We start from the raw sequence: 24,911 nt of genomic DNA, 5'->3' as shown, positions 1-24,911 counted from the left end.
AACACTTTGAAATATACCTATAAAAGGGGTTGATAAAAAATTTATATTCTCATGGCAATTTTTTTTTTAAAGATTTTATTTATTTATTTGACAGAGATCACAAGTAGACGGAGAGGCAGGCAGAGAGAGAGAGAGAGGGAAGCAGGCACCCCGCCGAGCAGAGAGCCCGATGTGGGACTCGATCCCAGGACCCTGAGATCACGACCTGAGCCGAAGGCAGCGGCTTAATCCACTAAGCCACCCAGGTGCCCCTCTCATGGCAATTTTTAAAACCTGTAATTGTTCCCATAGTCTGCTTTTAATTTTCAGCTCAGCAGTCTAAATACTGTTGTCACCCTTTTACTCCTGGGAAATTCAAAATAAAGAATACTAAAATATTTCACATGTAATTAAATCAATTCTTTGGAGAATTTCATGAACACTTATCATGTAGATTTTTCTCAGTTGACTCTCCTATACATTTCTTTTTTTAAAAAGTTGGAATTAATCATTTTAAATTCCCTTTTTAGGTAAATGACTAAGCTTCCATATTTAACACAAAAGGAAAAATACTCCTTTAGTAACTATAATCAAGTTTCTAAAAATATTAGGTGTAATATAAAAACTTAGAAGGCTTATCTTATTTACCACTCGAGATATTTTCTTGCAAATGATAGTACTAACCAAATCAGTGCTGTTCAGTCATTATAGCATAATCCCTTTGCAAATGCTTTTTAAGCATACTAATCAACATATTTGCAATTAGAAGTTTATTATGATGTATTCATCTTCTCTGCTTTCTATAGAATTTGTGTGACAGTGGATTTGTCTAAGCCTGGAACATGATCAACCCAGACCCACCTAGTGTTCACCTACTTAAAATCTGCATTTTTAACAGCCAGCCATACTTTCATCGTCAAAGTAACACCTTATTTGATTACATGCAAGCTGTATGTTTTGAAGCAGAAGACAATAATCAGAAAATAGAATATTGGTAGCAGAAATACCTCCAGAGTAAACAAAACAAACTTAACGGCCAGTGAGTCTCAAACTGGGCAAAAACAATTGCATGGTGGTAACTCTGACTCACTGGTCAAAAAAAAAAAGAAAAAAATAACAAGGTTTATTCTATAGGTTTTTTTGTTTTTGTTTTTGTTTTTGTTTTTGTTTTATTTGACAGACAGAAATCACAAGTAGGCAGAGAGGCAGGCAGAGAGAGAGGAGGAAGCAGGCTCCCCACTGAGCAGAGAGCCCGATGCGGGGGCTCGATCCCAGGACCCTGGGATCATGACCTGAGCCGAAGGCAGAGGCTTTAACCCACTGAGCCACCCAGGCGCCCCTATTCTATAGTTTTTGACATGTAAGTTCTACAGCAAAGGTATTATATAGTGCTTTAAACTTCAGGGGAAAAAAATATTCAACACAATGTACTCTTAGAAATTCCTACTTGACAGTAAAGGTATCTAGCAAAGATGCTACAATTTGGGCAGTGTTAATTTGTACTGTTTGTATACAGACACTCGTATTCTTTCATTTCATCAGGCTTTTAAAATCTGCCTTATGATTTATTTCCTAGTTTTGTTAGTAAAGGTGTTTTCTTGCTCATTAGTTTAGTTGGTTAGAAAATGCAAAACTATAGAGCTCTGTTGAGTTCCAGCTAAAGACAAATTTTATAGATTGCTTTAAACCATGTTTAGCTCTTACAAAATAGCTTTATAATACAGAGCTGCTTCTGGATTTTCCACATTCAGTTTAAATTTACTTAACAAATTACATAAAGCAATTGGTCACTGATCTTAGAATTTGTACTAGTTTGAGCTAACCCCAAAACTAAAATCTGAGAATATCAAAATATTAAATTTTCAAATGTACTCCCCAAAAATATTTTGTAAACTCTTAAGTGATATCAAGATTATCTTACACACACACACACACACACAGACACACACAGACACACACAGACACACACACACACAAGATTACCTTACACAGAATCAAAATCAAAGCATTAGTTAAATGAGTTTTTCTTTTGGATTTCACAACATGAAACATTCCTTTTAGCACTGTATCATCCCATTATTAAACTGTTCTTTGCATATACCACATACCTTAAAATATTTATAAAAATTAAAGGTAACATATATGGAGAAGTTACACCATAACAATTTTGATATTCCTTTAGCCAACTTAAAGGTAGATGCTACTTGTATCAAAAAGTCTACTTAAGAGATTTTGGATAGAAACCAGGAAGAGTTTCCTAATAACCCAGAACCAGAAGATAAAATGATGAGGATGCTCAAGAAGATTAAGTCCACATAAGCTTCAATAACAGACATCATCCATCTTTGAATATTGGACATTTGCTGGCCTGAAGACCAAAGTCAGACTGTTAGGACACAGTGTGGGTCCTCTCAGTTCACATTCTGGTATTTTGGCATAAAATGAGGATAGGTCACAAAACCTACACACATTTTCAAGTTTGTTTTTTAAAGAATATATAATACTTGAACCAATCACAGAATAATGCATGGCTTATAATTTTCTTTGTCAGTTTAAGCAACAGGAAAAAAAATACATCTTTGTTCTGTGATGACTATTGATTTGTTGGACCTTTTTATTTTCCTCTTCACATTTTCGGTGACTGTTTCCCACTGGTATCATCAACCAGGTCTCTCAGGCGAGATAAATGGTGCAAAGCCCTTCATTAAAAAGTATAAAACACATTATAAACCAATATTAAGGACTGAAGAGACAATGCAGACAGCAACAAATGGTGATTACATTGTTTATTAACTTCAAAATTAGTATGAAAAATGAATTCATAGAATAAGTATCAAACATTTAGAACTTTCCTTTATAAAACCTTGAGATCTGAATAACTGAGGGCTAAAATAATTCATTTAAATTTTATAAACATTTACTTTAAGAAATATGTTTTTGACATTCAAGGGTTTTTTTTTTTTTTTGAAAGTTTGCCAAGGAGTTTAATAATAATAGGCTTTGTTTGCATCACACTTAACATTTTGCTCATGTCATTTTTACAACAGCTTTGTGAAATTATACCATTTCTTTTGGAATACTGTTTATATCATTTAAGAAAGAAAATACATTCATTAAGATGTATATTCAGGATAGCTAAAATTTAAAAAATAGCACTGAATGATCAATTACAGATGAGGAAAACTGATTTTTAATGAGCATAAGGGGAAACAAATGAAAACTTCACGGTATAATACCAACAGCCTGGTTTTTTTCCCTCTAAAATAAAGCTAAGGGGGTGCATGGGTGGCTCAGTTGTTAAGCGTCTGCCTTCCACTGAGGTCATGATCCCAGGGTCCTGGGATTGAGCCCCACATCAGGTTCCCTGCTCAGTGGGTAGTCTGCTTCTCCCTTCCAGCTCCCCCTGCTTGTGTTCCCTCTCTCATTGTATCTTTCTCTGTCAAATAAATAAAATCTTAAAAAATAAAAATAAAATAAAATAAAGCTAAGATTATAGGTCAAGTCTCAGTGGCGAAAACTTAATAATCCACCAAATAAAACCAAGAAAAGAGGGGCCCTTTCCAGTCTTGCTCTAAAAATATTCTTCCTTTTTTCCTCTCCCCTATTATTCATTCAGATCCCTAAAGACCATCCAGAAAATGTCAGTTAACCATTTTTCAGGTCTCTGACAAATCAGAGACCAACAAAAACATGTAATGTAACAACTGTTAGTAATTTCTAAATTGAGTTAAAAGGTGATGACTACAATACCCTATTTTTATGGTCTCTAACACAGGTTTGGTAAATGTATATTAAATAAAATACATCTTCCACTTGACCCAGGATATGGAGATGGAAGAAACTAGTACTGCTAATTACTGCATTATATCTATTTCCCTGCACTCTACTTCTTGGATACTTTTACTGAAATGTAATAAGAATTTGGATTTGGGGGTGCCTGGGTGGCTGAGTGGGTTAAGCCTCTGCCTTTGGTTCAGGTCCTGATCTCAGGGTCCTGGGATCGAGCCCCGCATCAGGCTCTCTGCTCAGCGGGGAGCCTGTTTCCCCCTCTTTCTCTGCTTGCCTCTCTGACTATTTGTGATCTCTGTCTGTCAAATAAATAAATAAAATCTTTTAAAAAAAATCTGGATTTTGCCACCCTTAACTTCAGTTAAGTTTTGAAATTCTCATCTTCATTAACTAAATGACAACAAATTACCCAAAGTTATTATGCAGTCAGAGGTAAAATTAATTAGACTCTATCATTTCTATAGCCTATAGTAATATCTCTTTTTCAAAAATTATTTTCTTCCTAGAGACATATATTTATCAGAAAGAAGATAACGCGTGAATATACTTTGGACTTAGATCTACCTTTTTCTTTTCAGGCATATCATTTAGCAACCTGTGATTCAAAAGAAGAAGGGGCATCAAGTTGACTCAGTCAGTGGAGTGTGAGACTCTTGATCTCAGGGCTATGAGTCCAATCCCCACACTGGGTGTAGAGATTGCTTAAAAATAAAATCATAAAAAAAGGAAGGAAGGAAGCGTGAGAGGGAGGGAGGGGTAAGCAGCTAGAGTCTTATCTTACTGTTTACAACTCTGAGGGCCACAAACCCCTTGGATTTAGAGGGTTTATGAAATTGGATGGGGGGGGAATCTCATCTTTATTTTCACTAAATGCTATCTGTAAATTAGCATTTCCTTCCATTTTGAATGTAAGCAACAGACCAAAATCTGTGACCTCATCTGCCACAGAAATCAGAGGTATTTTTTATCACATTGTAGTCACTGCAGGTATCTCAAAATACCTTTTATATTTACCACTACTTAAAAATTACAATAGTCATATATAATAGTTATAAAATTACATTGATTATTAACCCAATTGTTAAAACATATATATTCTAAGTCTGTCTCCCTACAGTCCAAAAGTTTTTATGACATAACTGGCCAACTATTAGACAACTCTGAGACTTATTGTTCATCCACTGAAGAGTGAAGTCTTCCTGGTGACCCTGAGATTGATCCTTTCCAATATTCCCTTACTCTGTTTGCTGATCAACATGTGAAAGGTAAATAAAAGACCACAGCATGGTTTAACACTTTTATTCAAGTGATATAAAAGGCCCTCATACTAATAGGTTTTTACAAAATGAATTTTAACTTACCTATATTTTAAATATCTTAATTAAATGCATTATTTATGTCTTTAAAAAACAATGCTAGGGAGAAAGAAGAACAATGGGAAGGAAAGGGAAGAGTGTAGAGTATGATGAGAATGAAAAAAAAAAAAAAAAAAGCTATGTAGAAATGTGAAACCTTCAGTCCCCCTACACAATCAGTTAGCAGTTCCTCTGATTTAACCTCTATCTGCCCTGCTAAGAATAAGGTAATCAATCTACTTAGACAACAGGCTATCAGAAGTGATTTGCTATTATGTGTAGGGACAAGTGCAGAATAAAATTACAGAAGGAAGTTATTCTTGAGTTTCTTCTCTAAAAAAGTGAAAAAGCAAGTTAATGGGGAAAATATCAATTTAAGAGTCATGTTACATACAACACTGAATGGTCATTCAACTTAAAAGCTGAAATAAAAAAACTCATGTCTTATTGTGAGAAAGTATCTATCAATGGGCATTAGAATAAGCAGAAATCAACCCACAGAAATTCAGTAATGGACTGATTATATGAAGGCAATTTAACTATATTTCAACTTACTCACTGATATCTTGCATGTGGTTTCCTGTTAGTACTGCTCCAAAAGTTACTACTATTAAAAAAAATTCTGCGGGGGTGGGGGTGCCTGAGTGGCTCAGAGGGTTAAGCCTCTGCCTTCAGCTTAGGTCCTGATCTCAGGGTCCTGAGATCGAGCTCCACATTGGGCACTCTGCTCAGCAGGGAGCCTGCTTCCCCCTCTTTCTCTGCCTACTTGTGATCTCACTCTCTCTGTCAAATAAATAAATAAAATCTTAAAAAAAATTCTGGGGTGCCTATGTGGCTCAGTCATTAAGCCTGTCTTCAGCTCAGGTCAAGATCCCAGGGTCCTGGGGTGGAGCCTTGCATTGGGCTTCCTGCTCAATGGGAAACCTGCTTCTCCCTCTCTCACTCCCCCTGCTTGTGTTCTCTCTCTCTCTGTGTCTCCCTCTGTCAAACAAATAAATAAAATCTTTAAAAAAAATTTATTTTAGCTAATAGTGAAAGTATCTACAATTAATATCAATTTTTATGGCCATTTAATTACTTATGGCCCAGTGTTCATCTCCACCAAGAAAAACATCTTCCAGGCTATGAAAAACATTCAACATCTTCACCAAGAAAAACATCTTCCAGGCTCAGAAAACACATTCAAGTCTGTGACACAAATTCAATATAAATGCTTTTAAGAGGGGCGCCTGGGTGGCTCAGCCAGTTAAGCGGTTAAGGTTAAGCGGCTGCCTTTGGCTCAGGTTATGACCCCAGGATCCTGGGATGGTGGTTCCCTGCTCAGTGGGGAGTCTGCTTCTCCCTCTCCCTCTGTCCCTCCCCCCTGCTTGTGCTCTCTTTATGTTTTCTCTGCTCTCTCTCTCTCTAATAAATAAATAAAATCCTTTTAAAAAGTGTTTAAATAAAGAAAGAAATGCTTTTAAGAGACATGGAAAGCCTGAGGTCATCCACTAAGTTTAAATTTTAAAGCACAATGAGATCTTTATCCTAAATAATCAGTTGAGACCCTGCACTAGCCTAAATGGATAATGTACCACTATCATTAATAAAAGGAGCGTTAGGAACACATGCTATAGACTCAGACTATTTGGTTTGAATCCCACTGCTACCTCTTACTAGCTATGTGACCTTGGACAGTTACTTTATTTATTTTTAAAAATAATTTTTTTTTAAAATTTATTTATTTGACAGACAGAGATCACAAGCAGGCAGAGAGGCAGGCAGAGAGAGAGGAGGAAGCAGGCTCCTTGCCGAGCAGAGAGCCTGATGCGGGGCTCGATCCCAGGACCCTGAGATCATGACCTGAGCCGAAGCAGCGGCTTAACCCACTGAGCCACCCAGGCGCCCCGGACAGTTACTTTATTACTTGATCTTTATTACCTGAACTGAGTTATGAAAATAATGATAGCACTTAACCTCATAGGGTTGTAAAGATCACATGAATCACATTCAGAAGCACTGACACTGACACTTGGCAAAGGTTCAATAAATGTTAGTATCATTATTCACTGATTCTTACTAGATAGGAACACTATACCCAAGTACTATGGCAAGCTATAAAGAAAGAGGCATTATTTCTACCCAGAAGGCTATAAGTAGAGGGGGGGAAAATAATACATACATGTGTTTTTAAACTATAGAAACAAAAAAATATGTGAGTGTATATACACACACACACACATCATGGCAATTAGAGTCCTAAGTTCACATGTCTAGTGTTTCACTTTCCCACCACTTCCTTAGAAACCAAATCCTCAGCAAAATCTGAAAGGACAAAAGGTAGATAATATTTGTTTAGCCCCATCTATGGCCAAGTGAAAGATATTACTAAAGTAAAAATTTCAATCTCAGCATGTCCTAAAGTTCAATATTCCATCTTCTGAGTGTATTTCATACTCACTCAACCAAACACACAAATAAAGACCATTCCCTCTGCCAATAAATACCTCAACCAAAGTAAACATTTGTATTCATCTCCCCATTTTACTTAAGATAATTTAACTAAGAAAGTAGTTGATTAACACCTTTCTGGCATTTAGACCTACTTTTATATCCAGGACATTATGTTCACTTTAAGTCTCTGTGGAGATATGTCAAATAATGATACATTTATGATTATTATATTTATTCTAGAGGGAATATATAAAAACACATTTCATGAACAAATTGTTCTTCCATGATATTCATACCAATACTATCTCAAATTGTTGCTATTAGTCCAAAATGAAAAGAGAATCTCTCTAAGCCACTCACATCCATTATACTTAGGTGTCTAAGGTTATGTCATTAGGTCCTAAGAACATTTTAATAGAAAATAGTGCAAGTTTAAGACAAAACTTCAGGATTAAACAATGTTCCATGAAGCTTAAATATACCAAGTGTATCTATTCCTAAGACTATTTCATTCCTCCTATCATCTTCTGATTGCAGAGAAATGGATAAAACCGATATGTATCCATAGTATATTCAGAAAGTAGTAGAGAATACTTACTTTTGAAGTGACCTAGTAATAGGAAGCATACTTTCTTTCAACTGTAATTTAGAGAAATTATCTTCCGAAACCTATAAAAACACCAAATATAACGAGATATTGAAAATATTATGTAACTATAAACTTAAATACCATTTAATATGTGAATAAAAACAATAAAAAATATTGTCTGTATTTCCAAGGAAATAATTCTAGCAAGTAATTTTCAATGAAGCATTACCTATTTTCTCTTTATTCTAGGGGTGCCTGGGTGGCTCAGTTGGTTAAGCATTCACCTCTGGCTCAGGTCATGATGACAGGGTCCTAAGATCAAGTCCCATGTTGGGTTCCCTGCTCAGTGGGGAGCTTGCTTCTCCCTCTCCCCACTCTCCCCCTTCCCTGCTTGTGGTCTTTCTAATAAATTAATAAAACCTTTTATTTATTTTTAAAGATTTTATTTATTTGACAGAGAGAGGGACAGTGAGAGAGGGAACACAAGCAAGGGGAGTGAGAGAGGGAGAAGCAGGCTTGCCGCTGAGCAGGGAGCCCAATGTGGGGCTCAACCCAGGACCCTGGGATCATGACCTGAGCTGAAGGCAGATGCTCAATGATTGAGCCACCCAGGCGCCCCTAAATAAAAATTTTTTTTAAAAGATTTTATTTATTTATTTGACAGAGAGAGACATAGAGAGGAACAGAAGCAGGGGGAGTGGGAGAGGGAAAGCAGGCTTCCTGCTGAGCAGGAAGCCCCATGCAGGGCTCGATCCCAGGACCCTGAGATCATGACTGGAGCCGAAGGCAGATGCCTAAGGACTGAGCCACCCAGGCGCCCCCCTAAATAAAATGTTTTAAAAAATAAATAAATATTTTCTCTTGATTCTAAAAAGTAACTACTATTTAGGATTCATCTTTCAAGTATGCTTTTAAATGTATGTCCAATAAAAATAAAACCTTGACTTGAAATTATAACTGTAAGAACAAGGTTACATCTCAATGATGTCTAAAAAAGGATGGAATACACTCTATTTGTTAATCAATTAAATATATAGACAAAACTTAAGTTAATACAATTCAGGGTGTGACAGTTTCCCAGAGCTGATCCATTCATTTGTAATTAAAACTGAATTTCATAAAGCGCTAATGAATAACAAAACAGTGACAATAAAAATATTTATTAAGTATATACCAGCTATTTTTTAATCAGGTGCCAAGTACTATATAATAAGTACTTCACATAGTTTATCTCAATTTATCTTCTCAACCTCATTTTACAGAAGAGGAAGCAGAAACTAAAAAGGTTAAGTGATCGGGGCGCCTGGGTGGCTCAGTGGGTTAAAGCCTCTGCCTTCGGCTCAGGTCATGATCCCAGAGTCCTGGGATCGAGCCCTGCATCGGGCTCTCTGCTCAGCAGGGAGCCTGCTTCCTCCTCTCTCTCTGCCTATCTTTCTGCCTACTTGTGATTTCTACCTGTCAAATGAATAAATAAAATCTTTAAAAAAAAAAAAAAAGGTTAAGTGATCTGTACAAATACTGCACTTGCTAGTTAAGTGGTAGAATTAGAATTCACAATCAGATTTGGGAGAATATAAACCCTCTGTAAACACTGTACTATTGTGAAGAAAATTCAATCCCTACAGAACAGCAGTCCAAAGCACAAAGAATTTCTAAGTTCCTAGAAAATACACAAAAACCCAATGGTTTTAAATGATAAAATTTTACATCAACTATAAGAAGAGCCAAACTCATGGTAACAAAACAAAATTTCAGACAACAAAAAAGTTACATGGAGAAGTCTAAAGATGAAAAGGTTTTCTAGGCCTCCCCAAATATAAATACAAAGAGTTGGATTATACAGATAATTTTGTCGAATGTTAAAAAACAACTTCTCTAATTCTCCCATACTACAGTTGTAACACTGTTAGATCTAAATAAGATGCTGTATTTATAACCAATCATGAACTAAACAGAACAATCCATTTAGGGTTACACACAACTACAGAAATCTATTAGTATTAATTTGAGTGAGTTAATTTCTGAAAAAATAATAGCACAACTCTACAACATGTGTTATGTGTTATGTTTATTAACATAAAACTATAGTGGTCAAGGGGCACCTGGGTGGCTCAGTGGGTTAAAGCCTCTGCCTTCAGCTCAGGTCATGATCTCAGGGTCCTGGGATCGAGCCCCGCATCGGGCTCTCTGCTCAGTGGAGAGCCTGCTTCCTCCTCTCTCTCTCTCTTTCTCTCTCTGCCTGCCTCTCTGCCTACATGTGATCTCTGTCTGTCAAATAAATAAATAAAATCTTAAAAAAAAAAAACAAAAAAAACACAAAAAACTATAGTGGTCAAGCTGAAAAAGATCTAGAATGAAATCATATCTTCATAGATCTCAATTCACATTCACAGGTCTCAATTCATAAATCAAGTTTGTACTTACTTGCTTAATCTCCTCTTCCAGTTCTGCTGTTTTATTCTGATTAAAACTTTCTTGTACTGCTTGAAGATTAAATAACATTTGTTTCAGGGCTTCAACAGGACCATGATGTTTCCCTCCAGAAAGGGTACAGCTCTGAGATTAAAATAGATGAATGATGAACCAAGCAGTTCAGGGAGGAAAAAGTCATATTTTGTATTATTTTCCCCCAATATAAAATTAGTGCAAAAAAACAAACAATAAAAGTCAATAACATATTTTGGAAAAAATCAAAATTATAACTCAACACCTCCCCTTACCCAATCCCCAGATGAGTTACTTACAGACAACCATTATTAAAGTTTGGCAATATTCTTTCTAGTCTCTGCTCTTTTCAAAGAAACAGTACACCTTCACATTTGCAATGCATTCATTCATACATTTAAAATCATAGATTTTTAGAAATGAAAGATCTTCAGAGCTCAGATAGGTCAACATGCTTTTTGGGTATGTAAATGAAGCTGGTTATCAGCGGAATGAGGACTAGAATTTCAAATACAGCATTCTATAAACAATTTTATGTTTTCACACAAAGAATGCTATTTTATCACCTATTCATTGACCACACATTCCTTGCTACCTAAAAGACACTCATATCTCAATTATCACTGATCTTATCTGTGTCCAAGGAGGGCAACAGGACTACAGGTCAGGATTCTTTTAAGAGCATCTATAAGGGATATTTTTAAACTTCTTTTTTAAAGTCTTCTTACCAAATATTTTTACAAATCTTCCAGAGTACATATTACATATATCTTCAATATTATGCTATACATATTTCACCAAAATTTTTAAAATAAAGGAAAATAAATGGGGCTTAAAGATCCAACAAGCCTTGGGGCACCTTGGTCGCTCAGTTGGTTGAGCATCACACTCTTGGTTTTGGCTCAGGTCATGATCTCTGGGTCATGGGATTGAGCCCTGTGTCAGGAAGTCTGCTTGGGATTCTCATCCTTCCTTCTCCCTCTGACCTTCCCTACCTCTATCTCTTTCCTCCTCAAATAAAAATAAATCTTTAAAAAACAACAACAAAAAAGGATCCAATTAATCTTATACTCCTGATTCTGACTCTTGTGGATACCACCTGAAGCATCGTCTCTAAATTACCTCCATCTAGCAGTGACTTAGAAGAATTTCTGGCTGTCTGATGCCAACCGTAAGGGTTACAAAAGCTTGCCTCTGGAGTGAGTTTTTCATGCAAACTAGTGATCAGAGTTCCAAAAAAGAAAACAATGAAACAGATTATAGAACTGTACTATTCACTAATGAATATTTAATAAATGTTGCTATGTCTGATAGAATTTGTCCTGAGGGGCGCCTGGGTGGCTCAGTGGGTTAAAGCCTCTGCCTTCCGCTCAGGTCATGATCCCAGAGTCCTGGGATCGAGATTCGCATCGGGCTCTCTGCTTGGCCTGCTCTCTCTGCCTGCCTCTCTGCCTACTTGTGATCTCTGTCAAATAAATAAATTAAAAAAAAAAAAAATTTGTCCTGAGAATCATCATTAAAACCTGGTAGTGAATGTCTTAAATAGCTTTTTGTATAGCTTTTTGTATAGCTCTCTCAGAACTATAGTAATGTTTCACATATTCTAATAACCAAATAATTTAAACCAAATACAATGTGGTTTAAACTCAATATATACAATAAAAGTGAACCACCTAACAGTACTACAATTGAACAACATGACCACAGTGTAATGGGTTGGGAAGAAAATAATTAACCAAGGTAAATTTGGAAAGCAATACTTTGACTGGATATATTAAGGCTAAGATAAAAAAAACTATACATAAATAATGTGATCTAGTTAGTAAATTGTTTCTTATAAGTATATGGAGTAACTATTGTCAAAGTAGGTGTATGCTAAGAATACATGAATAGTTAAGGGATTACGGATAATAGATGGGATTCTCACCAGTGGAAAGAATTACAAATAAGGAACAAGAAAGGCTAAAACAAACCCTGTAGAACTGGACTGGAGTCAGAGGTATCAGTATGCATCCATGATTTTATACATACATATAAAATATACAGATATAGAAATACAGATGTGCATGTCTGGATTAGTAAACATACATGTTTCAGATGTGCCTGCTGAGAAAGTCTAGAATGAATAACATCCCAGCAGCAATAAGCACAACTAGTGCCCAGATCTTAGTTTCTAACTGCCATTTTCCAATTTAAAAAAAAACAAAAAACAAAAAAACCACCATGGCCCCACAGAGAAGTGCTCAAAAGGACACAGGGGCCATCCTGAAGGGACTAAGGAACTCCTTATGGCCAAACCTGGAACAATTTGAGCAACAAAATAACAATATTGTATTAAAAACTTCGAATAATTATCTATTTATGAGTCCCTACCAATACAAATAATTTAATTAATATATGGGGAAAAAAAAGGGAACAGGTCTTCATTCTAGAAGAATTTCAATTAAAAGAAAAGAAGATCCACCAATGGATGCTAAAATTAGTGAGTGAAGTTTTGAGACTCCTTGCACAGTGTCAAAGTATCTCCCCATATTTATTAATTACACGGAGAAACTATAATTTTACTAGAGAGAGGGCCAGTAAACACCAAGTGTTCAAGGTTAAAATCACAAGTATTAACATAATTTCATATATTATTACATTAACACATTGCTGTGGACTGAATGTGTGTCCCCCTAAAATTCTGATGTTGAAGCCTAATCCCAATGTGATGGTATCTGGAAAAAGGACTTTTGTGAGGTAATTAGGTCACAAGGGTGGAGTCCTCATGAATGCAATTAGTGCTCTCATAAGAAGAAACACAAGAGAGCTTGTTTCGTCCCTGTTCTCTGCCTGTGGGAGAGCATATGGAGAAGATGGCCATCTGCAAACTAGGAAGCAGGACCTCACCAGACACCTTGATGCTGGACTTCTCAGCCTCCAGAACTGAGAAATAAATGTTGTTTAAGCCACCAGGTCTATGGCATATTTATTACAGTAGCCTGACTAAGACACGTTATCAGTAAATCAATGATATCAATGTATCGTGAACCCTCTGGTATGATGTACTGAGAAGGGCATAGCATAATTTCTGTTGCATTCTTGCCAAAACCATAACCTCATTCTAATCATGAAAAAACTTCAGACAAATCCAACCTGAGGAACTATTTACAAAATAACCAACTAGTTAGTACTCTTAAAAACTGTCAAGGTCATGACAGACAAGGACAGACTGAGGAATTGTCACAGACTGAAATAGATTAAAGAGACATAACAACTAAATACAATGTTGGACCTTGGAACAGGGCATTAGTAGAAAAACTAGTGAAATCAGAGTAAGGTCTGTAGTTTAGTTAATAGAATTGTACCTATCTTAATTCCTTGTTTGTGATTATAGTATGGCATGTGAGATAACATTAGGGAAGCTGAAAGAAGGGTGATAAGAACTTTCTGTACATCTAAAATTATTAAAAATGAAATAAAAACAACCTGGCAGTGAGATTATGCGTGTAGTGGCAGGGGAAAAGGGACCAGTTGGTTAGTATTTAACACTCATCCATCTCAAACTTAAAAGAACTGCAAATTTGTTCCTCTACCAGTGCTCTTTACCTAAGTAAATGCCACTACCCAATCTTTTAGCCGCTTGACTCAAATACCTTGGATTCATTCTTTGAACCCTGTCCCCATCTGTCCCCTAGTAGGATGGGGACAGATGCCAAGTCTGCCCATTTCTGACTACCTTCAATACACCCACCCTAAGCCAATCCTATCCAGAAAGATTACAAGTTTCCTAACTGGGTTCCCTGCTCTTTTACAAGCTCCTTCTCTGTACTCCATACAGCTGCCATTTTATATTTTAAAATGTAGATCTGATCATTTCATTCCTCCACTCAAAACCCTCCAGTGACTTCTCATCTCACCTAAATAAAACATAAAATCTTTATTTCATCACTTATAAGACCCTACATAATCTGGTTCCTGATTACCTCTCCACCTTATCTCTTACCATCCCTTCCCTTGTTCATTCTGATTGAGCTACCCTATTGGACTCTAATATTCCTCGAACATGCCAAATGCAATTCTACCTTGGGGTTTCTGCACTTATTACCTCTACATGCAAAGATATTTCCCCCATGTGTATTTGGCTTATTCACTCATTTTAGATTTTTGCTCAAGTATCACCTCATTAGAGGTCATCCCTGACCAACCCTAGCTAAAATTATACCCTCATTTTCCTATCCGAACTAATTTTTCTTCACAACACTTACAGTACTCCCTTATATATCACATATTATATTTTTGTTTAGTTTTTCTAATTGGAATAAAAAATCCAAGACACAAGGATTTCCTCTTTTTCACTACTAGGGATACAGCTCCTAAAAAAGTGCTTAGTACTCAAATATCTGCCAAATAAATACTTGATAATTAAGCTTAACTTACCCAATATCTGCTATAATATCTTACACAAAGTTCTAGGGTCAAACATATTACGACAGCCTCTACTTTCTCTTGTGAATTCCACAGAAGGAGTTCATTTTATTACATTTTTTGGCTAACTTTTGAGTACTTAACCTCTCAAGTCTTCCATATTTTAAGACTCCAAAAGTATGATTTCAATATTTAACAGCCATGGCTATGTTTCTGTCAAATGATATGTAATTTCTTATGTGCACATATACACATTTATACTTTATTTTGGGGTTACTTACAAGATGCACAAATGCTGATTTTGCAAAATTGGATAATAATTTTCCTATTTTAAATTTTATCATGATAGATTTATCATATTTTCTTAGAAACAGAACTCTCAATAATTAACAATTGTATGGGAAAATATAACTTACTCTACAATGATACGCTTTATATATTGCCGCCCCCCCCCAAAACACATGATAATTTAAGCTCTCCATGATAATTTAAGCTCTCTGTAGAGTTCAGTCCCAGGTCCCTCTACTTTAGAATATTAAAACAAAATTATCAATAATTCTAGGAGCGATGGTTTTATGTATTTGTGTTAAAAAAGAGGGAATTTGGGTGCCTGGGTGGCTCAGATGATTAAGCGTCTGCCTTTGGCTCAGGTCATGATCTCTAAGTCCTGGGATGGAGCCTTACTTCAGGCTCCCAGCTCAGCAGGGAGTCTGCTTCTCCCTCTCCCTCTGCCTCTCCCCCAGCTTATACCCTCTCTGTCTCTCTCTCTCAAATAAAATATATAAATCTTAAAAAAAGAAAAAGGAAATTTGAATCATTTTTTGTTTTTTAACACCTTAGAAATTAAAATTTGTATATTAGTCATAAATCCTCTTTTAATAAGTTAAAAAAACTTTTAATAAGTTAAAAAGATTTAACTTCACCCACCTGATTATCATTATTTAAAAAATCATCAAGGAACCCTTTAGCACACTTTGCCCTTGAAGTTTGTTGAGGACTATCATCAGAGTTAACAGGAACAGGAGATTTGCTAAATAGGATTTAAGGATATAAGATAGTAATTTAATTAAGTACCCAATTTATAAAATTCATGTATAACTGAATGGTTATCATTTAAACAGAAATAGTCACCAAGAAACAACCATTATAGATATGATTCATATTGATTTTGCTTGGTAATTCCCTCATCTTCTCTCTGAACTCATACCAGAATCTAACCCTTCCTATCTCCCTGTTTCTCCTTTAAAGCTTTAAGTTAAAACTATGAAGAAAGTAAAAACATTAGTCTTTAAATAAATAAACCTTCAACTATAGGCTATACTCTAAAAGCTGGTTTGTTCAAAATAAGCAGAACACTTTCCTAAATAAACACAGTTAGTTACCCAATGATAGTAAAAACCCCCACAAATATATGAGTTTCTACTGGAATGGCAGTTACATGCTCTTCCATGTCAAAGAAATAGGACTCACCCTCCAGAACTAGCATTTACAAAGAGGACAAATTACTGTGGGAAAAACATTAATTTTGAAATTAAAATTCCAGAGTTCAAATCCCAATCCCACTATGTGATTACATATAATTTATCTAAATTTCAGTTTTATATTTATAGTCCCACTTATCTTACAGAAGTATTGCATAAATTAACTCTATGTACCTGGAACATGTAATAAATGCTCAATAAATATGTTTATTTCTTGATGTTTCAAGGGATAGTAGAACAAAGGGTAACCTCAGCAAAAGTCAGAATTTTCCCAAAACAAATTCTATTAGTCATGGAGAATAAATAAACTCATTCTCTCTCTTATTCACTCAATATATATATCAATATAAACTATGTTTCTAGGAATGCCTGGGTGGCTCAGTCAGTTAAACGTCTGCCTTTGGCTTATGTCATGATCCCAAGGTCCTGGAATGGAGTCCCACATCGGGCTCCTTGCGCAACAGGGAGCCCGCTTCTCTCTGCTCACCGCTCCCCTGTTCCCCCTGCTCGTGTGTGCGGGATTGTTTGCACTCTCTGACAAATAAATAAATAAATAAATAAATACTCTTAAAAAAAGAAAAAAAAAGTGTTTCTAACTCAAGTGCTCAGATACCTAAGAATCCTTCTCTAACATTTAAATGTCACAATTCCATTTTTTTCTTAATAATTAACAGTACTTCATTATTGGCTCATTTGTTTTGTAACTTACTATGAGCTTTTCTTGCTCCTAAGTAATCCTTTTGCCCATCCTTTACGATAGGAGTTTGCACATCCATCCAGTACCATCAAAAAGCATTTACCAGATTACTGAAAATGAGTGTGGGGTACATAGGGATTCACTATACTATTCTTCTACTTCTGTATTTTTTTGAAATTTTTCATTATAAAAATGTTAAATAAACAAAGTAATTATCTGATTGTGGTTATGTTCTACCTTCTGGTATACTACCTTGAATACTTCCTAGACAATTTTTGTTTTGATGATAGATTGACAATAAGTTGTCAACATCACACTTGACTGAGGGCAGGTCTATTCCTTCTCCTCACAATCCTTCATTCATTTTATGTACAAACATATCCATCACAATATGAATTCAATCTTCCAAAAGTCAACATCTATACATAAAGTACTGGACCAAACCAATGATTGTAATAATAATCATACAAGCATAAATTATATTATCTAATTATATAATACACTACACACATTCCAAAATTTTACTCTTAAATACCTCTGATACTGTGTGCTCACCCATTTTGAGTGCAAGTGAAAGCAAAGTATTACAGTTATAGTACTTTACAAAGGCGACCTCACGAGAAAGTAAGAAATTAGAAAATAAGTTTAAGAATTAAGTGAGCTATGGGGCGCCTGGGTGGCTCAGTGGGTTAAAGCCTCTGCCTTCGGCTCGGGTCATGATCCCAGGGTTCTGGGATCGAGCCCCGCATCGGGCTCTCTGCTCGGCGGGGAGCCTGCTTCCTCCTCTCTCTCTGCCTGCCTCTCCGCCTACTTGGGATCTCTGTCAAATAAATAAATAAAATCTTAAAAAAAAAAAAAAGAATTAAGTGAGCTAGTTATTATCCCAAGTTTTAAAACATAAAGATACTATTGAACCAACAATTGAGAAATGAAGCAAAATATGGAAAAAAATATTCTGGATAATCATCACCACTATTAACAACTACAAGAAAGCTTATCATAAGTCAGAAATTGTCTTAAGCAGGAGCGCCTGGGTGGCTCAGTTGTTAGGCGTCTGCCTTCGGCTCAGGTCATGAACCCAGGGTCCTGGGTTTGAGCCCTGTATTAGGCTCCCTGCTCAGCGGGAAGCCTGCTTCTCCTCCCACTCCCCCAGCTTGTGTTCCCTCCCTCACTGTGTCTCTGTCAAATAAATAAAATCTTTTAAAAAAAATTGTCTTAAGTACCTTATGTATATTTTCTTTCTTTTTTTTTTTTTTTTTAAAGATTTTATTTATTTATTTGACAGAGAGATCACAAGTAGGCAGAGAGGCAGTCAGAGAGAGGGAGGAGGAAGCAGGCTCCCCGCCGAGCAGAGAGCCTGATGCGGGCTTCGATCCCAGGACCCTGGGACCATGACCTGAGCCGAAGGCAGAGGCTTTAACCCACTGAGCCACCCAGGTGCCCAAGTACCTTATATATATTTTCTAATCAAACAAATTCTCATAGCAACCCCAAATAGAAAAATAATTTATATAAGGTCTTATACAAAGTAGAAGTAACTTGTACAAAGTAGAATTTGTACAAAGCAGTAGTAATTTGTTAAAAGCAGAAGTATAACTTATACAAGATGTTAGCAAAGAAGTCACAGAGCTGGGATTCCAAACCAGATTTATACTCAGTGTCCACATTCAAAAAAAAATAAGACGTCCTGAGAAGTGATAAAAAAATGGATATAGGAATTAATAGACTCTGTCTATAACAGACTATAAAAGAATAAAAGTTTAGACAACAGAAGATGATAAATTTTCAGAGCCTAAGGCAGGATACAGGGTTACCAAGAATGCATTTCTGATGAGTTCAGATGTAAAAATATTACTAGGGAAAAAACTCTCCTACCTAAGCTCAATTCTCACTCCACACTCACACTCGTAGGTATCTAGGTAAACACTGCTTAAATTACACTGAGAAGCTATGTCACAGGAAGGTTAAGCATACAAATGAAAATAATCTTAGAAACTACAAAAATTTATAACACAGACCATACAAAAATTGCACCACTGTTTAAGGAAAATAACTAAGCAAAAGTAAAAGGTAAATGAAAAGAAGTGGATAGCTGCGTAACTCCACATATGGAGAGAATATAGAAGGAGAAAGAACTTATTGGCTATGATTCTTCATATTAAACATAAATCACTATTTTATAGTGCAACACAAGAAACATGTAACAAAGACAAGTTATATGCCTAAGGTTATGAAACATTACACCATCTTGTGGTAACAACTGAAAAATGCAATTTAAAGAAAACACAAAGCAATGTTCTATAAAATTAACATTCATTATTGTTGTTAATTATCATTCATTTATTTAAAAAATATAAATAAGCTGTTCACATGACATTTTTCATTTGGAAAACTAAGAAGTTTCTTCATCGTAACTTACGTACAAAGTAACAGGAATATTTTCCCATGATCTTTCTGCTTCAAGTTTATCTAATGAACAAGGACTATCATCCTTTTTTGTAGACTTCGGTAACTCTTTAGTACAATGCTCTAGATTTCTCTTGGCCTTCAGGATAAGCAATTCAATTTTGTCACCTAATTTAAAAGATTAAATTAATTTAAGAGAAAAAAACAAATAGAAAGCCCAGCAAAATCTCAAAGGCAACAAATAAGAATTCAGACTAATTTGGAATATACACATAACTGTAACAATAAACTTTTTTAATATGACATTTCAAAGAAAAGGGGAGAAAAGACATTTCCTAGGCACAAAATGCTACACAAAAGACGACCATAAGTATTCAAAAGATTTATCATCTCATCATTATATCAAGAATATAGCATAAAAGCTCCTAGACATTTACAGCACTTCCTTTGGTTCTTAAAAACAAAGCAAAACAAAACAAAACAATTACCACTGAATGGCTTTTTGGTTTGTCCTGGGAGAAGTGGATTCTCACACTGACACTGGCTATGTTCGGAATCACATTTATATTCATTAACTAATCCTTTATCAGCACTCAAGGAGTCTGAAATGTTTGAGGGTTCAAAAGAATATTCAAAACTATCTAATTTATTCATAAGTCGAGAAGTTCTTTGTGCCTGGTAACTATGTCTAGGGGAACACTGATCTTCTTTAAATATTTCAGAAATCCTTTTTTGACTATTTGTATCAGGTAGCAAGTCTTGATGGTGGAGCCAGACTGGGTATGTGAAATCAGGTAGACTAGTTATTCCTGAAACATTAAGGTCAGATTTCTGGCTAGTGAGCCATCTTGGGTAATTCTTTTCAAGTTTGTGTTCTGAACTGTCTTTGAAAGACAACTTCTTGGAAAATGATAAAGATGGATCAGAAACGTACTTATTAGTCTTATTCACAAGGTTTGGGTTTTTTAGCCTACCACGTTGCTTTCCATTTTTATTTATGTGTACAACAGGAGTAACTAAGTTATCTTTGCACATGGGAGTGGAAGGTTCTTGAAAATTTTGATTCTTTTCAGTATCCAATGAGCTCAGTCTTCGAATGCATTTCTTGTTTTTCTTGCTATTTCGGTGACTTGATCCAATGCAAGTTAAAGAAAATGACCCATCTGCTGGAAGTTTTAATAGATCATCAGTTGTTAGGCTAATGCAGTCTATGTCATTAACAGTCATTCTTCTACACGGTAAGGACGAGAAGCTTTTTTTGGGATCAAGATTTTCAAAAGCTGAAAAACAAAACACAGTTCTGTTTATTTTCCTACATTACATATAACGATACTTCATAATACTCAAGAGTAAATAGAATTAAGAATTTAAGAATCATTTTTGCTGCTTCCCTTTATCTTCACTAAAGCTTTGATTCAAAGTATAAAAGATATAGGTTATGAAATACAATGTGCTTTTTCTTTATATCTCTCTAATTTACTTTAACTAAGTTCTACACTTTTCTCTCCAACTCCTAAATTTTCCCTTGTTCTTTAACTTACTGTTTCTTCAACTTTTCTCATCATACCTGATGTACTAATACACTCACATTAATATTGGTCACTTAAAATTGGCTGCAACCTTGAAGAAAAATATGAACTAAACTAGGTGGGAAAATAGTTTGCTTTCTGCCTACGAAACTTGCAACAGCATTAACACAAAGAGAATAGCTGCTCTAATACTCTTCTGGAATATAGTGCCCACATACTTCTAAGAGTTGAATGCAAATTTTTTCCATACAAGGGCCATTCCATAAGTACTTATTTAAGTGTTACCTGGGTTATCAACAGATGTATTTTCCAAACTTGTCTTTGTGGAAGGCTTATCAAGGTAAAACTCTTAACATCTTATATATTATCCCACAGAATACAGACTAGGAAGACTAATAGAGTCTTACTAATTGGGATTAATCAAGAATGAATTCAGAAAGACAGGTTTTTTAAAGTCATTAACCTAGTTAACGAAACCTAGAACCACCATGTCAATGCTGTTTCCATTATGCTGTAATAAAATAGCTTAAGGGTTTAGGATCAACCACCAGCTGTTACTAGTTATATTCATCACCTTCCCTCCAAGGTCACAAGATTTTAGCTGAAAATTCCTGAGACTCAAGAGAATTAAAGAACCATTTAAGAAAAATATCCAGACCTCAATATTATAAAAGTCATTTTTACCCCAAAGGAAGAAAAAAAGTGTCTAGCTTTTCAAGACTACAATACATCTCTCAAATACTTCAAATCAGTGGACAAAAATAAAATAAAATAAAAAATAAAAGCATACCATTGTTTGGTTTATAAATATAGTTGGAGAATTCGGGCATATTAGCAGAACATCTATCAATGTTAATCTTTCCAGTGCTTGCACCAGGATACATTTGGCTTAAATCAAAATCATCAATATAGGCCTGTAGAGCCTGAGAGGCAGAACTATACAGTTTATCCTTATACTGAAAAGAGCCATCAGATTTAGAGGAATTACTACCACTCAGGCTGCAGCTTGCTAACAGAGAAGATACTGAAGATTGCCGAGAACAAACTCTGTGTTTTGTAATTGACTTTGCCATGGCTTCCTCAAAATGGGTTATTTCTATTCATTTCTCTCAATACCTGTAATACAAAAACAATAGGTTAAGGTTCCATTAAAAGGAATAACAGCCATACAGAGAGAAATTACTAAATCTGTAAACTTTTTATAATCTTTTTTTTTTTTTTTTAAGATTTTATTTATTTGATAGAGATCACAAATAGGCAGAGAGGCAGGCAGGGAGAGAGGAGGAAGCAGGCTCCCTGCTGAGCAGAGAGCCCCATGCGGGGCTCGATCCCAGGACCCCGAGACCATGACCCGAGCCGAAGGCAGAGGCCTCAACCCACTGAGCCACCCAGGCGCCCCAACTTTTTATAATCTTTAAAGAATAAAATCCAGGGGCGCCTGGGTGGCTCAGTGGGTTAAAGCCTCTGCTTTCAGCTCAGGTCATGATCCCAGGGTCCTGGGATCGAGCCCCACATCGGGCTCTCTGCTCAGCAGGGAGCCTGCTTCCCCCTCTCTCTCTGCCTGCCTCTCTGCCTACTTGTGATCTCTGTCAAATAAATAAATAAAATCTTTAAAAATAAATAAATAAAGAATAAAATCCATTCTATCATCCTTTTAAGGCAATGAACATTATAGATTTTCTATTATTGTCATTATTGTGAGTTCCTTCATCATTGATTTAGAAACATTTATTGAGTACCTACTATGTTCCTGGAATTTTTTATACATAATTATCTGAGAATAGTACCAAGGGAAGAGTACTCACAATTTTTAAGCCCTAAAAACTTCTGAGGTACAGTATTTTCTTATGGGGATAGAGTCTATGACATCACAATACCTAACATTCCCTTATATAGAATATTTTTCATTTCATAAGCCTACTATCATGCATTACAGATAGTAGGTGCTCAATAAATTTTTAAAGGCATCAGATGAGGTATTAGAAACAAGAGAAGAATATTCACTTTCAATGCTGTAAATGTCAATATGTAACTTTAGCCAAATCTTTCCCCCAGCAAAACTCAAGAACAAAATAATTTATAATATTTAGTATAAAGAAATAAACTACCAAGTTTATTGAGCTAGCGAAATGCTCTTTTCCTAAGACGTTATCATTGTCTCACCATTTATGGCAATACTCTTACCATTTCCACTTACGTTAAACACATTCACCCTTTCTTCCAAAAGAGACTTAGATAATTTGGAAATTGACAACATATTCCTCTCATTGTTTTCCATTACTAACATTGAGAGAATTCCTGCCTACCTTAGGATACTAATAGTATCTACATTTGAAAAAGTAAAAGATAACAAGGCTTCAGTACATGATGTGACATTCTTTTAAAAAATTAGACCAGTGGAAATGGATCTTCTGTATTAAAAACGAAAAATTATTGTCTAGGACTTAATACACCCTATAATGCTCTAAAGTTACTACCTTTAACTTTCGGCTATAATTTTAGGAATAAACGTTTAAGTTATAACAACTTTTTTTTTTTTAAGATTTTATTTATTTATTTGACAGACAGAGATCACATGTAGGCAGAGAGGCAGGCAGAGAGAGAGAGACAGAGAGAGAGAGGAGGAAGCAGGCTCCCCACTGAGCAGAAAGTCCGATGCGGGGCTCGATCCCAGGACCCTGAGATCATGACCTGAGCCGAAGGCAGAGGCTTTAACCCACTGAGCCACCCAGGTGCCCCAAGTTATAACAACTTTTAATGGAGTCTTAATAACTATCAAATTTGACTTTAAAACACTGAAAGTTTTCCATTCAAAGAGTAAAACATCATCCTGCCTCAGCTTTAGAGCGTGCATCTGCCTCTGCAAGAGAGCTGACAGCAGTCGGGGCAGCAGCAGCAGAACACAGCAGTTACTTAGCCTCTTTGATTTCCTGGAATGCTGAGATGTTGGTTCTCAGTAAGTGGGTAATAACATTTATTTTAATTCACAGGAGGCAGAAAGAAAATCCACAGTCAATTTTTATTGTGGAAAGCTTCCAAAAGTATACGGAAGTACAACGAAGAGTTTAATAAAACCTCATACACCCATCACCCTTCTTCAAACAGTTACTAACATACCCCAACTTCTATCCAGCCACTTCTCCCCACTTCCGCCACAGGATGATTTGGAAGCAAATCCATGTATCTTACCATTACTTCCGCAAACACTTCCGTTCTTATCTCCAAAAGGAAATCCATCATTCCGAAGAATAAAATGCTAAACGTATGGCAAAAAAATTTCAACTACCTTTGATTCAAAAACAAAATGTTCAGTGTTAAACAATGGGTACAGCTCACCGGAAACGAGCACCTTCCTAGAAACAACAGCGCAGTGATTTCTGTTTTGAAACCGAACATTTGTTTATTCTACGGCAAAACGACAAGCCTTCTAGAGCCTGGGAAGCGAGAATCGCTGGCGCCCCCGCACGAGAGCATCTCTCCCCACCCGACGCGTTGGGGTTCAACCCTTCCGCCCTTTCCTAGGAAACACCCCCCCTTCGGGGTTCCAGCACCCCCGGCAGTCACAGACCAGGCTTCAGTTAGGTACTTCCACTCAGAACCATTTATTAGGCAGCAACCGTGAGCTCCCCCGTGGGCGGACGGAGTTTTTCCGAGGTGACCCCGCGTAAAGCCCAATTCCCCTCCCGCCCCGCCCTCAATAGACGCCTGGAGTCTCAAGAGTCTCAAGAGGCCCACGTCAAGTCCCCTCCGTCTCGTTCCGGGGCCATGCCCCGCTCGGGAACTTCCCGAGAAAGGCGTTTT

The 24,911-nt window shown here is 36.2% G+C and overlaps 1 protein-coding gene across 1 annotated transcript; it reads right to left on the bottom strand.

Annotated features, from left to right (window-relative positions):
- Positions 1 to 1,294: 1,294 nt before the first annotated feature.
- On the bottom strand, positions 1,295 to 24,774 carry LOC111142521 (chromosome unknown C18orf54 homolog). Its single transcript, XM_022495761.1, has 8 exons — positions 24,300 to 24,774; positions 21,901 to 22,226; positions 20,070 to 20,861; positions 19,599 to 19,749; positions 15,925 to 16,027; positions 10,570 to 10,701; positions 8,155 to 8,225; positions 1,295 to 2,678 (listed from the first exon to the last, which is right to left on the bottom strand). The coding sequence occupies exons 2-8, from the start codon at positions 22,181 to 22,183 to the stop codon at positions 2,606 to 2,608; spliced, it is 1,605 nt and encodes a 534-aa protein (XP_022351469.1). The 5' UTR covers positions 22,184 to 22,226; positions 24,300 to 24,774; the 3' UTR covers positions 1,295 to 2,605.
- Positions 24,775 to 24,911: the final 137 nt, after the last annotated feature.

This window comes from Enhydra lutris, unplaced genomic scaffold (assembly GCF_002288905.1).
Source record: "Enhydra lutris kenyoni isolate GAN:26980312 unplaced genomic scaffold, ASM228890v2 scaffoldscaffold8, whole genome shotgun sequence".
Taxonomy (NCBI): domain Eukaryota; kingdom Metazoa; phylum Chordata; class Mammalia; order Carnivora; family Mustelidae; genus Enhydra; species Enhydra lutris.
The sequence above is the reverse complement of the archived record's forward strand: the minus strand, read 5'-3'. Positions and strand labels throughout refer to the sequence as shown.

Bases quoted from the DNA above. Each gene is read 5' to 3' on its own strand.
- LOC111142521 (XM_022495761.1), bottom strand. From the start codon at position 22,183: ATGGCAAAGTCAATTACAAAACACAGAGTTTGTTCTCGGCAATCTTCA. The intron at 20,862-21,900 runs GTATGCTTTTAT...TTTGTTTTTCAG, and splicing joins TATTTATAAACCAAACAATG to CTTTTGAAAATCTTGATCCC. The intron at 10,702-15,924 runs GTGGGTGAAGTT...TTTTAATCTCAG, and splicing joins TTTTAAATAATGATAATCAG to AGCTGTACCCTTTCTGGAGG.